Source organism: Vipera berus (assembly GCF_964194415.1).
Source record: "Vipera berus genome assembly, chromosome: Z".
NCBI classification, from domain to species: domain Eukaryota; kingdom Metazoa; phylum Chordata; class Lepidosauria; order Squamata; family Viperidae; genus Vipera; species Vipera berus.
In genome coordinates this window covers 128,547,786-128,564,250 of record NC_138205.1, presented here as the reverse complement: position 1 = coordinate 128,564,250, position 16,465 = coordinate 128,547,786, and the positions used below count along the sequence as shown (strand labels likewise).

The 16,465-nt window shown below is 45.2% G+C and overlaps 1 protein-coding gene across 1 annotated transcript in view; it reads right to left on the bottom strand.

The window, feature by feature from the left end:
• ADCYAP1R1 (ADCYAP receptor type I) overlaps positions 1-15,802 on the bottom strand; it is a gene marked incomplete at both ends in the record, with an annotated part of 65,381 nt that extends 49,579 nt beyond the window's left edge. The window contains one exon of the mRNA XM_081345630.1: positions 15,752-15,802. Coding sequence (XP_081201756.1) covers positions 15,752-15,802 — 51 coding nt within the window. The remainder of the gene's footprint in view (positions 1-15,751) is intronic.
• Between the last annotated feature and the right edge of the window lie 663 nt (positions 15,803-16,465).

Below are 16,465 nucleotides of genomic sequence, written 5' to 3'. Positions count from 1 at the left end.
CACCCAAAGAGATTGGGTAATTGAATGAAAACTCTCCTTCCCTTGGCTTTAAAAAGTCTTCAGTTTAGGCTTTGGCACGATGTCAGAGTTCCTTCTAATTCTCTCCCCAGAGGTCATTTAAAAGTAAGAATATTTCAAAACAAAATTAGTAACTGCAAAGTGGATTGGACATGCTTTGAAGACAATGGTGTTTTTATTACAGCTTTTCAAAACAAGAATAAGGGGGGGGGGGAATGGATGCCAGAATGATATGGCAAAGCTGAAATCCTTCCACCCATATACAGGTCATCCTCGATTTACAACAGTTCATTTAGTGACTGTTCAAAGTTACAAAGTTACACAGGAAAAGATTATTAATGACCGTTTTTCACACTTACAACAGTTGCAGCCTCCCCACGGTCATGTGATCAAAATTCAGGCAAAGGAGGGACCTTTGAGCTCTTTTATAATAGCAGAATAACAGAACAGCAGAATTGGAAGGGACCTTGGAGGTCATCTAGTCCAACCCCCTGCTCAGGCAAGAAACCCTATCCCATTTCAGACAAAGGGTTGTCCAGTATCTTCTTAAAAGCTCCCGGTGTTGGAGGAGGGAGGGAGGAAGGAAGGAAGGGAGGAAGGAAGGAAGGAAGGAAGAATAACAGAATAACAGATGGAAAGTACCTTGGAGGTCATCTAGTCCACGGGTCGGCAACCCGCGGCTCCGGAGCTGCATGCGGCTCTTTGAGCCGTCTCCTGCGGCTCCCAGTCCTCCTCCGCCGGCAGAGGTTTGGGGAGCTGTGCGCACAGCTCTCCAAACCTCCACTGCCCCGTTTGACGAAGGCATCAGCTCTCCAAACAGTTTGCAGACCTGCTGCCGTCCCGTTCGGAGGTCTGCCGTGTTCGTTCATGTTTGACGAGCACAGCAGACCTCTGAATGGGGCGGCGGCAGTTTGGAGAGTGCGCGCGCACCTCTCCAAACCGCCGCCGTCCCGTTTGCACAGCTGCCACGTTAGTCCATGTTTGACGAGCGCGGCAGGTCTCCAAACATGGACGAACGCAGCAGCTGTGCAAAGAGGACGGTGGCAGTTTGGAGAGTGCGCGCGCACCTCTCCAAACCTCCACCGTCCCGTTCGGAGACCTGCCGCGCTTGTCAAACATGAACGAATGCAGCAGGTCTCTGAACGGGTGGCGGCGGTTTGGAGAGGCGTGCACGCACCTCTCCAAATCGCCGCCGTTCCGTTTGCACAGCTGCCACGTTCGTCCATGTTTGATGAGTGCGGCAGGTCTCTGAACGGGCGGCTGCAGTTTGGAGAGTGCGCGCGCACTTCTCCAAACCGCCACCGTCCCGTTCGGAGGTCTGCCACGCTCATCAAACATGAATGAACGTGGCAGGTCTCCAAACGGGCGGCGGCGGTTTGGAGAGGCGTGCACGCACTCTCCAAACTACCACCGCCCCGTTTGCACAGCTGCTGCATTCGTCCGTGTATGACGAACGCGGCAGATCTCCAAACGGGACGGTGGAGGTTTGGAGAGGTGCGCGCACACTCTCCAAACCGTCACCATCCTTTTTGCACAGCTGCTGCGTTCATCAAACGCAGAGGTTTGGAGGTCCCGGGAGAGGGGCAGGGATCCTCTGAAAGGCCATTTCCTTCCTCGGCCTGCGAGTCCGTCCCTCCCCCCCCTAGGCTGGCGGCACTGGGCAGCGAGAGGTGCGTGCGGCTCAGGATGCGGTGCGGGCGTAGGGGTGGTGTATGTTTTTGCTTGTTCTGCGCATGCGCGTGCGTGCCCACAGGCGCGCGCACATTTTGCGGCTCCCACTTTTTTGTCTGTATGACGGAACCGGTTCCGAGTGGCTCTTTTGCTGTTTCGGGTTGCTGACCCCTGATCTAGTCCAACCCCCTGCTCAGGCAGGAAACCCTATACCATTTCAGGCAAGTAGTTGTCCAGTCTCTTCTTAAAAACGTCCAGACACTTGCAACTGACTCACATTTACGACGGTTTGCAGTGTCCCAAGGTCATGTGATCCCCTTTTGCGACCTTCTGACAAGCAAAGCCAATTGGGAAACCAGATTCACTTAACGAGCAGGCTACTAAATTAACAACGGCAGTGATTATCTAGCAACCTGGCCACAACAATCATAGAATAGGGTGATAGAGAATATATTTATTTATTTATTTATTTTATTTTATTGAATTTGTATACCGCCCTATTCCCGTAGGACTCAGGGCGGTTTACAGGGCAGTTAAAACCATGAAATACAAAAATTAAAATCAATTAAAACCATTAAATTAAATTTAAGCCCCAAGAGTAAATCTAAAACCCAGTTAAATTAACAACCCCACAGTCTGGACCAAAAAGATCGAAGAGCCAAGTTTTCAGGTCCTGGCGAAATGAGCGAAGGTCGGGGGCAGTCCTAAGTTCCGTGGGTAGTTGGTTCCATAGGGCCAGCGCGCCCACAGAGAACGCCCTTCCCCTGGGTGTTATCCGCCGGCATTCATTAACCGGCGGTACCCTGGGAAGGCCCTCCCTGTGGGGGCGCACAGGACGATGGGAAGATGATGCCGGCAGCAGGTGTTCCCTTAGATAGTCCGGACCCAAGCCATTTAGGGCTTTATAGGTCATTACCAGCATTTTGAATCTCACCCGGAGGGCAACCGGAAGCCAATGTAGCTCACGGAGAAGAGGTGTTACACGGGAGTATCGGGAAGCTCCCATCAAAACTCGCGCGGCTGAATTCTGCACCAGTTGAAGCCTTCGGGTGGTCCTCAAGGGCAGCCCCATGTAGAGGGCATTGCAGTAGTCTAACCGGGAGGTCACGAGCGCATGAGTGACTGTGAAGACTCTCTAGAAAGTAACCAAGCTGCAAGAAGAAATAGCTAGCTTGACCTCAGATGGACCTGCAACTCCATGGACCCATAGCATGGCCCACAGGAAAAGGTGAGGAACAGAAATGCTTGAGCTGCAAAATAGCTGCAAGAGGAAACTGTTAGCTTAGCCACAGCAGAGGGGCATACAAATTGTGGAAAGCGCCTGATATTCCAAAAAAATAGATGGTTTTTCTAAGTGGGTCGCAGTAGTAAGCCAAGCGCACGCTTAAAATATTAATTGGCACGCCTTGCATACATCATCTGCTAATTATAATGCACGTGTGACAATCAACCAGTGGAATGGCTTGCCTCCAGAAATCGTGGGCGCTCCATCACTGGAGTTTTTTAAGAAGAGATTAGACAGTCACTTGTCTGAGATGGTACAGGTCCTCTTGCTTGAGCAGGGGGTTGGACTAGAAGACCTCCAAGGTCCCTTTCAGCTCTATTTTCTAGGTTTAGGGAGGGTCTCAGGAAACACATACAAGGCCGACGGAGAGAGTGTAACCTCATAGTACTTCCGCCAACGGGGAATGAGGAGGGATGAGTGGCCGGTGAAGGAATGGATAAAGATTTTGATTTGAGATGATGAACTTTGGAGAGAAACAAACTATGATAACTTCTCCCCGCTTATTGCAATAAACAAAATGGAAAGATCTTCACAGTGTCTTGGCTGGCTGTTGGTCAGGCAAATTTGCTACTAGTTGCGAAGAAATGCAGTTGACAGAATATAACAGAGGCAAAAGTCCCTTAACAACTCTCTCACTTAGCAACAGAAAATTACTATGAGGTTACACAGTTGTAGTAGTATAGTGAGGACTACCTGTAATTACTGAATCTCTTGCCTAAAATGAAGTCGGTCATGTATTTTACCTTCTCGATAAAATCCAAGCTGTCAGTCTGTAATCCTTTCACAAAGAAATGGGAATAAATCAAAACTGCCCTGAAAAGAGTCCTCGACTTACGACTGCAACTGAGTCCAACATTTATGTTGCTGAGTGAGAAAGTTGCTAAGTGGGTTTTATCCCATTTTACGACCTTTCTTGTCATGGTTGTTAAGTGAGTCACTGCAGCTGTCAAGTGAGTAACACAGTTGTTAAGTGAATCTGGCTTCCCCACTGACTTTGCTTTGCAAAAGGGGATCACACATCCCAGGACCCCTCAGCCGTCATAAGTACATGCCAGTTGCCAAGCATCAGAATTTTGACCACATGACCATGGGGTCCCTTGCAATGGTTGTAAGTATGAAAAATGGTCACAGGTCACTTTTCCCAGTGACTATGTCAACGCTGCTAACATCAGATGTTTTTGCTTTGACAACCGTTGGAGACGCAACCATTTTCTTCTTATGTTTTACTTTTAGAGTAGATGATGCTGAGGGGAGGAATATGCATGAGAGTTTAGCTAGACATAACAATACTGAACCTAGTGTGAGAACAAAGGTTATTGAAATAAGAGATGATAAAGAATTGGTGGGCTGGAGAACTGGAGGGGAAGCCTACATTTCAAACTAATTGGGGAATGTGATTTATGACTGTTAACTGGAGGAGGGAAGAAGTTCTTTGAAGAGTTTCATCTGTCAGAACCATGACAGCCTAGCTGTATTGGGGGAGATTTATGGAAAAATGGATATACGCAACAGGCAAGTGATCCTCCCACAAAAGAATGGAAATAAGCAAAATTGTTGGGGAAAGATTTAGTCTGCAGTCTCTAAGACTGGACAGCCCAATGAATTCCACTTCAAAAAAAAAAAAAAGATGGTGCTTTGGGACAAAATGTACTTTCAGACCTGCAAGATTGATATGGGCCTTGCAGTCACTCATGCAAAACTTCCAACAATATGCAATCCACTAAACTCCGACCTCGAAGCCTTCCTTGAAAAGATCCACCCATTTTGAGCAATCTGCCACTTTTTGTGCAAGACCCTTTGGACTTATGCAAGACTCAAATTCTCAACAGCTTTCAGCAAAATTCTGCCTCTTTATTTAACTCTGGCAGTTGCTGTCATGTTTCCGGATAATCTTTGTTAGGTTGTATTAAGCAGATTCTCCCTGTCAGCATGTTATAAAGGAGAACAGAAGTTAGCACTGAACGATGGCTGGGGAATCCTTCAGAGTAAAAGAATAACAGAGCTGGAAGGGACCGTGGAGGTCTTCTAGTCCAACCACCACTCAAGGAGGAGACCATATACCAGGGCTTTCCAACCTTTTCACCCATTGTACCACTTTTAGGATATGGCAACATCCGAGTAACACCAGTCGCCTAACAAGGTGTCAAAAACTTGATGACCAAAAAAAAAAAAAGGAAAAAAGTGATGAAGTACAGGTAGTCCTCGACTTACAAAGTTCACTTAGTGACTGTTCGAAGTCACAGTGACACTGGAAAAAGTGCCCCCCAAGCCACAGCTGAGCAGGACACCTGCCTGCCCGCCCGGCGGCGCTCTTCCTCCCGTCCGAGGTTTTCATTGTTCTGAGCATTTCTGCTGAGGATTGGCAGCGGGGGTGGGGTGGGGGGTGTTTGGTTTTTATTCCTCCCATCTGCTGGGTGGTTGCAGCAGGTTTTGGTCACTTCACATGACCCTGGGACACTGTGACCGTCATAAATATGAGTCAGTTGCCAAGCATCTGAATGTAAATCACAAAACCCTGGAGATGCTGCCATATTCCAGCTGATCGGTGCTTCTTCTGGGCTGAGAAGTGCCAGGATCAGCACCAAGCTGGATCCTGGCGCTGATCCTGGTGCTTCGGCTGAGCCCTGACAGCCCTGCAGCTCCAGCCATCTCTCGCTCAGGCTTGTGCGGTGCTGCCACCGGTCCAGCTCATTCCCCTCCCCCGCTACCACTTTTCTAGGATGGTCGCGTACCACCTGCCAGGTGCCGTTGTACCACAGGTGGTACCCGTACCACTGGTTGAAAAGCCCTGCTATAAAGTAAAGCAATAATAATTCTTCGGAAGGATTTCTTGACTGTAAGTTGAATTAATAACTTCAGATGGATAGTTTTAGAGTTGGGGACATTGATGCTATCTAAGCTTGATGGTTTTCTTGCAGATGTTTTATGACAAACCTGGTAATGAATGCAGTGCCTCGAGGTTCTTTTGTGATCTTTTGACAAGCAAAGTCAACAGGGAGGTTTGATTCACTTAACAACCGTGTGACTAATTTAACAACTGCATTGATTCACTTAACAACTATGGCAAGGAAGGTCATAAACCAGGGCAAAACTCACTTTCACTTAGCAACAGAAATGGGGTCAACTGTGGACATAATTCGAGGACCACCTGCATTCTGTATTCTCTAAAAGAAGAGAAATATTAAAAGTGTCTGATCCCTCATCAAGCACATCACAGTGAGCAAACTGTTGGAAAAATGTAGAACTAAGGAGAAATTTCCTGACAAGGAGAACAATTAACCAGTGGAACGACTTGCCACCAGAAGTGGTGGGTGCTCCAACACTGGAGGTTTTCAAGAAGAGACTAGACAACCATTTATCTGAAATGGTATAGAGCAGACATGTCAAACTCGCGACGTTACGTGACGTCGCAAGACGTATTGGGTCTATTTTGCCATTGCCGGCAACGGGGTGGGCGTGGCTTGTGGATGACGTGTCTGGCCCATGGGTTGGCAGTTTGACACCCCTGGTATACAGTGTCCTGCCTGAGCAGGGGGTTGGACTAGATGACTTCCAAGGTTCCTTCCAACTTTTTATTATTATTATTATTATTATTATTATTATTATTATTATTATCATCATCATCATCATCATCATCATCATCATCATCATCATCATTATCATCTACTGGTAGTTGTCTAAATTCCTGTGCATAAGCCTTCAACACATGAAGATTTGATCTTTTGGACCTGACAATCCTTTATTTTATCTGACTTTAATTAACCCCACGCTTTAGATGCAAATCCATTTGCAGCCGGGTTTTCTTTTTAATTAGCCCGAGGACCAGAAGGATGCAAAGACACTTCAGGCCAGAAAGAGGGAGAAGGATTTGGATACGTGGGTGTTCGGAGACCAAGTTCCAAATATAGCTGGCAAATGGGAAATTGGCAGCAGATGCTTTCCCGTTAACTGAATGGGAAATGTTGGGAAATGAGCAGATATAAGGGAGAAGAGTGAGATAGAAATCTCTCCCCCCCCCTATTTTTCTTCCAAATCAGTGATGACAAACTGCAACCCAAAACCCACTTGTTTATCACCGGGTACCAAGTGGAACGTGGCCCACTGGGTGGGCGTGGCTGTGGTGCTCGTGGCAGACTGGGTGGATGTGGCCAAAGTGGGCGTGGTCACCTCGATATTGCTCATGCAGAGGGATGCCTGTGGGGACCAGGCAAGGATGGGGGAGATCCATGGGGTCTCTGGCAGGTGGGGTGGCGGGCAGGAGGCTCGTCCTGCGGGGTGAGGCAAAGCAGGATGGGGGTGCCATCGCCACGGGGCAAGGCAAGGCAGGGGCCAGGGCAGCTGCTGCCTGACACCATTGGCCCCCCCACACAGAGGCCAGTGAGCACATGGGGGCTGAAGGTGTCCGTCAGCAGACACAGCCTGCTGGCTCCTCGACCAGTGCACTCTGGAGCTCCGCAACCCTCCGCCAGCAGTTCAGAGAAGCCGCCTCTGAGCTGGACAGCTGGCCGACAGCTGAGGAGGCAATGCAGTGGGTTGTGCCCAGGAAAAGGAGAGCATGCGAGGCCAGGAGGGACAAGACGGGGGGGGGGTAGGGAGGGGAGGGAAACCAGGCGTGCCGGGATGCATCTGGCCACGTGGGACCTCGGGCGGCTGGTTGAAGAGGTACAGTTGCCATCTCCGGGGCATTGCATGTGTGCCCACGAAGAGGGCTCTGAGTGCCACCTCTGGCACATGTGCCATAGGTTTGCCACCACTGTTTTAAATACTCCTATTTGTGTTTTTGCTAGCTGAGGATTCAGTTAGCCAGCCTGCTGAATAGGTACCAAAATTCCAGTACATAGATTCCTTAGGACAGCTCCATCATTGCAGGCTTTTAAGAAGAGACTTGACAGCCATTTGCCTGAAATGGTATAGGGTTTCCTACTTGAGCAGGGGGTTGAAGACCTCCAAGGTCCCTTCCAATTCTGCTATTCTGCTGTTCTGTTATTCTGCTCTTTTGTTATTCTGCTATTGTTATTCTGCTACTTTGCTACTCTGCTCTTCTGTTATTCTGCTCTTCTGCTCTTCTGCTACTCTGCTCTTCTGTTATTCTGCTCTTATGTTATTCTGATATACTGTTATTCTGCTCTTCTGTTATTCTGCTACTATGTTATTTTGTTATTCTGCTATACTGCTATTCTGTTATTCTGCTATTCTGTTATTTTGTTATTTTGTTATTCTGCTATACTGCTATTCTGTTATTCTGCTCTGTTATTCTGCTATTCTGTTATTTTGTTATTCTGATATACTGTTATTCTGCTCTTCTGCTCTTCTGTTATTCTGCTACTATGTTATTTTGTTATTCTGCTATACTGCTATTCTGTTATTCTGCTCTGTTATTCTGCTATTCTGTTATTTTGTTATTCTGATATACTGTTATTCTGCTCTTCTGCTCTTCTGTTATTCTGCTACTATGTTATTTTGTTATTCTGCTATACGGCTATTCTGTTATTCTGCTCTGTTATTCTGCTATTCTGTTATTTTGTTATTCTGATATACTGTTATTCTGCTCTTCTGCTTTTCTGCTACTATGTTATTTTGTTATTCTGATATACTGCTATTCTTTTATTCTGCTCTGTTATTCAGCTATTCTGCTCTTCTGTAATTCTGCTCTTCTGTTATTCTGTCACAAAACTGCATCTCACTTATTTTGGCCATGACATGCGGGAGATTTCACAAGAGAAAGCAATGATGTTGGGAAGAGTCAGTGGAAAAAGGAAACCAGGTTGGCAAAGAACACAGAGGCTGGACATTGTTAAAGCTGACACCAGCCACAACATTACAAAATAACAGAGTTGGAAGGGACCTTAGAGGTCTTCTAGTCCAACCCCCTGATCAAGCAGGACACACTGTTCCATTCCAGACAAGTGGCTGTCCTGTCTCTTCTCAAAAGCCTTTTGAAGTTACAAACAGGACTGGGGGAAAAAAAGACTTATGACTGTTTTTCACACTTACGACCTTTGCAGCATCCCCACGTTGATGTGATCAGCATTCAGGCACTGGGCAACTGACTCATATTTATGATGGCTGCACTGTCCCAGGGTCTTGTGGATCCCCTTCCGATGACCCAAGCCAATGGAGAAGCCAGATTCACTTGACAACTTAATAAGTGCAGTGATTCACTTAACAACCGTGGCAGTAAAAGTCGTCAAATGGGGGACCATTCGCAACAATGTTATATTATGGAGTGGAAAAAGTGGATTGATTATATCCAGAACAAATATGGGACCAAAAAGTTTCATTTAGCATTTGTATAAGTTTTTTATGTGATATTAGTATTGCTTGTAGTCATTTTATATGAGCTAGAGTGCGATAGATTTAATATTTTATTGTTGTTAGCACATGGTTGTTTATGATTGTTTTTACCTTTATACCTTGTATTTAGCTCTGGGAAGTCGGGGAGGGGGGAAGGGGTGGGGGGAGGGTTAGGGAGGGTTAGGAAAGGTTGGGTGGAGGGAGGGGGGAGGGATTGTTAAAGATAAAATGTATTGTAAAACTTTTCAATAAAAAAAAGTCGTCAAACGGGGCAAAATTCACTTAACAATATCTGTTGCTTTTTGTCCTCAGGTGCTTTGGAGAATAGCTTATTTATAGTGAATAATGGAGACAGAATAAAATACTAAATAAATAAGTGCTCGGGCTATCAGGCTGATCCAGAAAATGCCTCCTTAAAATCCTCACTTCCTGTTCTTCTGAATGGGGCTTCCTTGCAGGCAGATGGTTTGGAAAACTCAGAGTGGGGGTGGGGGTGGGTGGGCGGGGGGGGGGCTTTCCTTTTTTTTGGCCTTTTTTAAAAAAAAAATACATTAACTGGCTGGGAAGGCAATGCAGCCCAGCCACCAAATCTGTTTCAAATCACCGAATTCTGTTAAATGTCAACAGCGTTTGGGTTATTTTAAACAGAGGACAAGAGTGCCCTTGGAAGACACCCAAAGTTTATTTTCTTTTACAGAAGCCGAGTGTTTTGTGGAGGAAGTGGAGATGTGGACATCTTCTCGGTGGGCCAGGAAAACGCTGGTGAAATTAAGCAGGCAGAAAATTGCTCATTTGGACGGCAAGAGAGGCTGTGAGTAACCGGCCCATTTTACAATCTCCCCCCACCCCCCACCCCCTTGTGTGTGCATGTGTGCGTGTGTTTGTATGGCCATCAGTTCTCTATTTCTCTCACTATTATCTGTCTTCTGCCTCTCCCCATCTCTCCTCATTTGTCTGTCCATCCTTCCATCCGTTCCTCCCTCCACAAATCCACTTACCTTTTGTCCTCTCCGTTTCTGTCTTTCTCCCTGCGTGGGTCCTCTATTTATTCTACCTCTGTTCTGATTATTTCTTTCTTTCTTTTTCTTTCTTTCTTTCTTTCTTTCTTTCTTTCTTTCTTTCTTTCTTTCTTTCTTTCTTTCTTTCTTTCTTTCTTTCTTTCTTTCTTTCTTTCCTTTTCCTCTTTCTCCTCCCCTTCCTTCCTTCCTTCCTTCCTTCCTCCCTCCCTCCCTCCCTTCCTTCCTCCCTCCCTTCCTTCCTTCCTTCCTTCCTTCCTTCCTCCCTCCCTTCCTTCCTCCCTCCCTTCCTTCATTTCTTCCTTCCTTCCTTCCCTCCTTCCCTCCCTCCCTCCCTCCCTCCCTTCCTTCCTCCCTCCCTTCCTTCCTTCCTTCCTTCCTTCCTCCCTCCTTTCCTTTCTTGATTACCTTCTCCCTCCCTCTGTCCCCCTTTCTTTTTTCTTTCTTTCTTTCTTTCTTTCTTTCTTTCTTTCTTTCTTTCTTTCTTTCTTTTTTCTTTCTTTCTTTTTTCTTCCTTTCTTTCCTTCCTTCCTTTCTTTCTTCTCTTTCTCCTCCTCTCCCTCCTTCCTTCCTTCCTTCCTTCCTTCCTCCCTCCTTTCCTTTCTTGATTACCTCCTCCCTCCCTCTGTCCCCCTCTTTCTTTCTTCTTTCTTTCTTTCTTTCTTTCTTTCTTTCTTTCTTTCTTTCTTTCTTTCTTTCTTCCTTTCCTTCCTTCCTTTTCCTCTTTCTCCTCCTCTTCCTCCCTCCTTCCCTCTCTCCCTCCCTCCCTTCCTCCTCCTCCTCCTCCCCTTCCTTCCTTCCTTCCTTCCTTCCTTTCTTTCTTTCTTTCTTTCTTTCTTTCTTTCTTTCTTTCTTTCTTTCTTTCTTTCTTTATTTCTCTTTCTTTTTTCTTTCTTTCCTTCCTTCCTTCCTTTCTCCTCTTTCTCCTCCTCTCCCTCCCTCCCTCCCTCCCTCCATTCCTTCCTTCCTTCCTTCCTTCCTTTCTTCCTTCCTTCTCTTTCTCTCTCTTTCTTTTCCTTCCTCCCTCCCTCCTTTCCTTCCTCCCTTCCTTCTTATCCACCTATTTTTCTATCTTTCTATCTATAGCTAGCTATCCATCTATCACTCTATACACACGCACACACACACATGTATATATACATACATACATACATACTACATATACATATACAAATATATAGGTGCTCCAGGGGCAAAAGGGAGCCAGGCCTCTTTAAGGAAAAGGTGGAAGAGACAGGATCAGAAAAAGCAAAGGAGGCCAGGTTGTGGTGCAGGAACACAGGCTAAATTGAAAGCTGATCGACACGAAGTGCCTTTTCCATCTGTCCTGTTTGCCAACGTTCACTCCCTCGAGACTAAAATGGACGATCTGAAGCTTGTGCTGGCCACGAACAAGGAGGCGAGAGGCGGCTGTGCTACAATCCTGACAGGGACACGGTTAAAGTCATCTATTCCAGACAATGCCATCAGTAGGATGGGCTTTTCAACATTTCGGCTGGAGCAGCGATCTGAGTGGAAAATCCTGTGGTGGGGGTGTGGGGGGGTGCATGTATTTATATTAAATGGCTTGGGTCCGGGATATCTGAGGGAACACCTGCTGCCGGCATCAAGCTCCCTTCGTCCTGTGCGCTCCCACAGGGAGGGCCTTCTCAGGATACCGCCGGTTAAGGAATGCCGGCGGATAACACCCAGGGGAAGAGCGTTCTCTGTGGGCGCGCCGGCCCTATGGAACCAACTCCCCACGGAACTTAGGACTGCCCCCGACCTTCGCTCATTTCGCCAGGACCTTAAAACTTGGCTCTTCGAGCTGTCTGGCCCCGACTGAGGGGTTTTAATTTTAATTGGGTTTTAGTTTTAAATTTCGGGGACTTGATTTAATTAATTGTTTTAACTAATTTTAATTTTTGTATGTTATGCTTTTAATCTTCCCTGTAAACTGCCCTGAGTCCTCCGGGAATAGGGCGGTATATAAATTTAATAAAATAAATAAATAAATAAATAAAATTAAGGAGAGGTGGTGTACCAATGCTAAGGTAGTCTCCAGCCCAGTGGTCTCCTGATGCCAAGTGTCTGGCTGTGAGATGCAGACCCTTTTATTTGCCAAGATAATTCGCTGTCATCCTAACCATAGCTGTGTATATTCCATCCAGTGCCAGCAAGAATGAAGCCCCGTTATTGCACCGCCAGTGACTTGCAAACTATCCACCCAGAGGGGGGTTGTTTCATTGTGGTAGGGGATTTCAAACAGACTGACTCCCTAATTTCCATCAATACATGGATTTTGCTACCAGAGGTGCGAATTCTCTGGATTCAGCTTACTCTAACATCGAGAAACCATTTAAGGATGTCCCTCACCCTCATTTTGGCTCCTCAGATCATCTCTCTGTGATGCTTAAGCCAGCATGTAAGACTTTGTTAATTAGAGAGGGACCAATTAGAAAACAAGTGTGGCCTGCAGGAGCTATGGAAGCTCTACAAGACTGTTTTGGGCGCACAAATTGGAACATATTTAAAGAGGCTGCAACGAATGGACAACATACTGATGTGAACGAGTATGCTTCTACTGCGTGTAAAGGTAAAGGTAAAGGTTCCCCTGCACATGTGTGCTAGTCGTTTCCGACTCTAGGGAGAAGGTGCTCATCTCCGTTTCAAAGCCATAGAGCCAGCGCTTGTCCGAGGACGTCTCCGTGGTCATGTGGCCAGCATGACTAGACGCCAAAGGCGCACGGAACGCTGTTACCTTCCCACCATAGCGGTTCCTATTTTTCTACTTGCATTTTTACGTGCTTTCGAACTGCTAGGTGGGCAGAAGCTGGGACGAGTAACAGGCGCTCACTCTGCTACGCGGCACTCGGGATTCGACCCGCCAAACTGCCGACCTTCTGATCAACAAGTTCAGCGTCCTAACCCACTGAGCCACCGTGTCTACTGCGTGTGCTTATATCCAAAAACGTGTGGAGGATGTCAGTCTATTATCATGAGAGCAAATGAGAGACGTTGGATGTGCCATGTAATGTTGAAGGTGAGAAACACCACTTTCAAATCAGGCGATGTGGCAGCACTTAGAATAGCAAGAGCTGATTTAAGGCATTCTATAAAATCAGGAAAGTGACATGATCAGAAAGTGCAGAAAGTGGAAAGGTATTCAGGTAATTACTGATTATAAGGCTGATTATTCTATTCTATTCTATTCTATTCTGTTCTGTTCTGTTCTGTTCTGTTCTGTTCTGTTCTTTTCTATTCTGTTCTATTCTGTTCTATTCTATTCTATTCTATTCTTTCATTATTCTATTCTACTCTACTCTACTCTACTCTACTCTACTCTACTCTACTCTACTCTACTCTACTCTAGTTTATTCTATTCTAAATTATCTCCCCTTTCATCCTCATCTATCTGTCTGTCCATCCATCTCTCCATCTCTCCATCTATCCCTCCAGCAGCATTGCTAAAGATGATCTTATAGGCTTATGAAGGCAATCTTGGAAGGAGATGACATATATATTCTTCTGCATGTTTCTATCATCTGGTACTGGCTGGTTTTTCAATTGGCTAAGGATCTTCTTTTCGACACTGCAAGTCAACACTCTTTGACTCAAATGGTCAGCTCGCTTTGACCTGTGGACATGGTGGGGGGACTTCCAGTTGCCCTCCGAAACATTGCCACTTAGAACATACAGTAGAATCATAGGGCTGTAAGGGACCTTGGAGGTCTTCTAGTCCAACCCCCTGCTCAGGCAGGAAACCCTATACCATTTCAGACAAATCGCTGTCCAGTCTCTTCTTAAAAACTTGCAATGTTGGAGCATTCACAGCTTCTGGAGACAGGTTGTTCCACTGATTAATTGTTCTAACTGTCAGGAAGTTTCTCCTTAGTTCCAGGTTGCTTCTCTCCTTGATTAGTTTCCATCCATCGCTTGTTGTCCTGTCTTCAGGTGCTTTGGAGAATAGCTTGACTACCTCTTCTTTTGGGCAGCCCCTCAGATACTGGAAGACTGCTATGATGTCCCCCCTTGTCCTTCTTTTCATTAGACTAGACATTAAACTAGACATGATTGTTTAATCTAATGCTCTTTAGAGTGAACAATGTAAGAAAATATTATTGTTATTGTTGTTGATAATAATAATAATAATAATAATAATAATAATAATAATAATAATAATAATAATTTTTTATTTTATTTTTTTTATTTTAATTCCATTTATATCCCGCCCTTCTCCGAAGACTCAGGGCAGCTTACAAGCTTAGCAGTAGCCTTCATTCTATGTATATGCCTGCTTATTAGGGCTTTCACACACACCCCAAGCGGCATTATTACAAAGTCAGCTTAATTGCCCCCAACAATCTGGGTCCTCATTTTACCTACCTCGGAAGGATGGAAGGCTGAATAATAATAATAATAATAATAATAATAATAATAATAATAATAATAATAATAATAATAATAATAATAATAATAATAAAGTTGGAAGGGACCTTGGAGGTCATCTAGTTCAACCCCCTGCTCAGGCAGGAAACCCTATACCATTTCAGACAAATCGCTGTCCAGTCTCTTCTTAAAAACTTGCAATGTTGGAGCATTCACAGCTTCTGGAGGCAGGTTGTTCCGCTGGTTAATTGTTCTAACTGTCAGGAAGTTTCTCCTTAGTTCCAGGTTGCTTCTCTCCTTGATTAGTTTCCATCCATCGCTTGTTGTCCTGTCTTCAGGTGTTTTGGAGAATAGCTTGACTCCCTCTTCTTTGGGGCAGCCCCTGAGATACTGGAAGACTGCTATGATGTCCCCCCTTGTCCTTCTTTTCATTAGACTAGACATTAAACTAGACATGATTGTTTAATCTAATGCTCTTTAGAGTGAACAATGTAAGAAAATATTATTGTTATTGTTGTTGATAATAATAATAATAATAATAATAATAATAATAATAATAATAATAATAATAATAATAATAATAATAAAGTTGGAAGGGACCTTGGAGGTCATCTAGTTCAACCCCCTGCTCAGGCAGGAAACTCTATACCATTATAGACAAAGGGCTGTCCAGTCTCTTCTTAAAAACCTGCAATGTTGGAGCATTCACAGCTTCTGGAGGCAGGTGGCTCCACTGATTAATTGTTCAGTCAGGAAGTTTCTCCTTAGTTCCAGGTTGCTTCTCTCCTTGACTAGTTTCCATCCGTTGCTTCTTGTCCTGCCTTCAGGCGCTTTGGAGAATAGCTTGGCTCCCTCTTCTTTGGGGCAGCCCCTGAGATACTGGAACACTGCTGTCATGTCACCCCTCGTCCTTCTCTTCATTAAACTAGACATGCCCAGCTTTCTCAACATTTGTTGTGTGCTTTAACCCCCCCTTATCTTCTGTCTGCTCACAAATTGTGTGGTTATCAAAAGTGTGCTGTAATCTACTGTATTTGTACAGAATACCAATTTTACAAATATTTAATAGAATGAATGTAACGTTGTTAAAGTGGCTTACCATGGGAAGAAGCATCATGGCGATGACCCATCTCTTCCAATTGGAGGTCATCTTGATGATCAATCAACTCGAAGCGGGTTTAAAGGTGGAATGCACGACTCTTGAAAATTTTTGTCTTAGGATCTTGAAATCTTTGGAAATAAACAAAAGCAGAAAACACGTAAAAAGCAAGATCTGGAACCGTGAAATCTAAAAAAAGGAAAATCAAAGGGATGATGATGATCTAAAATTCTGCTTGTGTAAGAAGAGTAATTTTGCCTACAAAAAAAAATCCCACAACTCAACACACGACTTTAGGAAACTAAGGATACTTCCATACTGAAAGTGTTTCCACATACATAGGGAACGGTTGCTGGAATTGGGTATGTCTAGTTTAATGAAGAGAAGGGTGAGGGGGGACATGATAGCAGCCTTCCAATATCTCAGGGGCTGCCCCAAAGAAGAGGGAGTCAAGCTATTCTCCAAAGCACCTGAAAGCAGGACAAGAAGCAACGGATGGAAACTAACCAAGGAGAGAAGCAACCTAGAACTAAGGAGAAACTTCCTGACAGTTAGAACAATTAACCAGTGGAACTACCTGCCTCCAGAAGCGGTGAATGCTCCAACACTGGAAGTTTTTAAGAAGAGACTGGACAGCCATTTGCCTGAAATGGTATAGGGTTTCCTGCCTGAACAGGGGGTTGGACTAGATGACCTCCAAGGTCCCTTCCAACA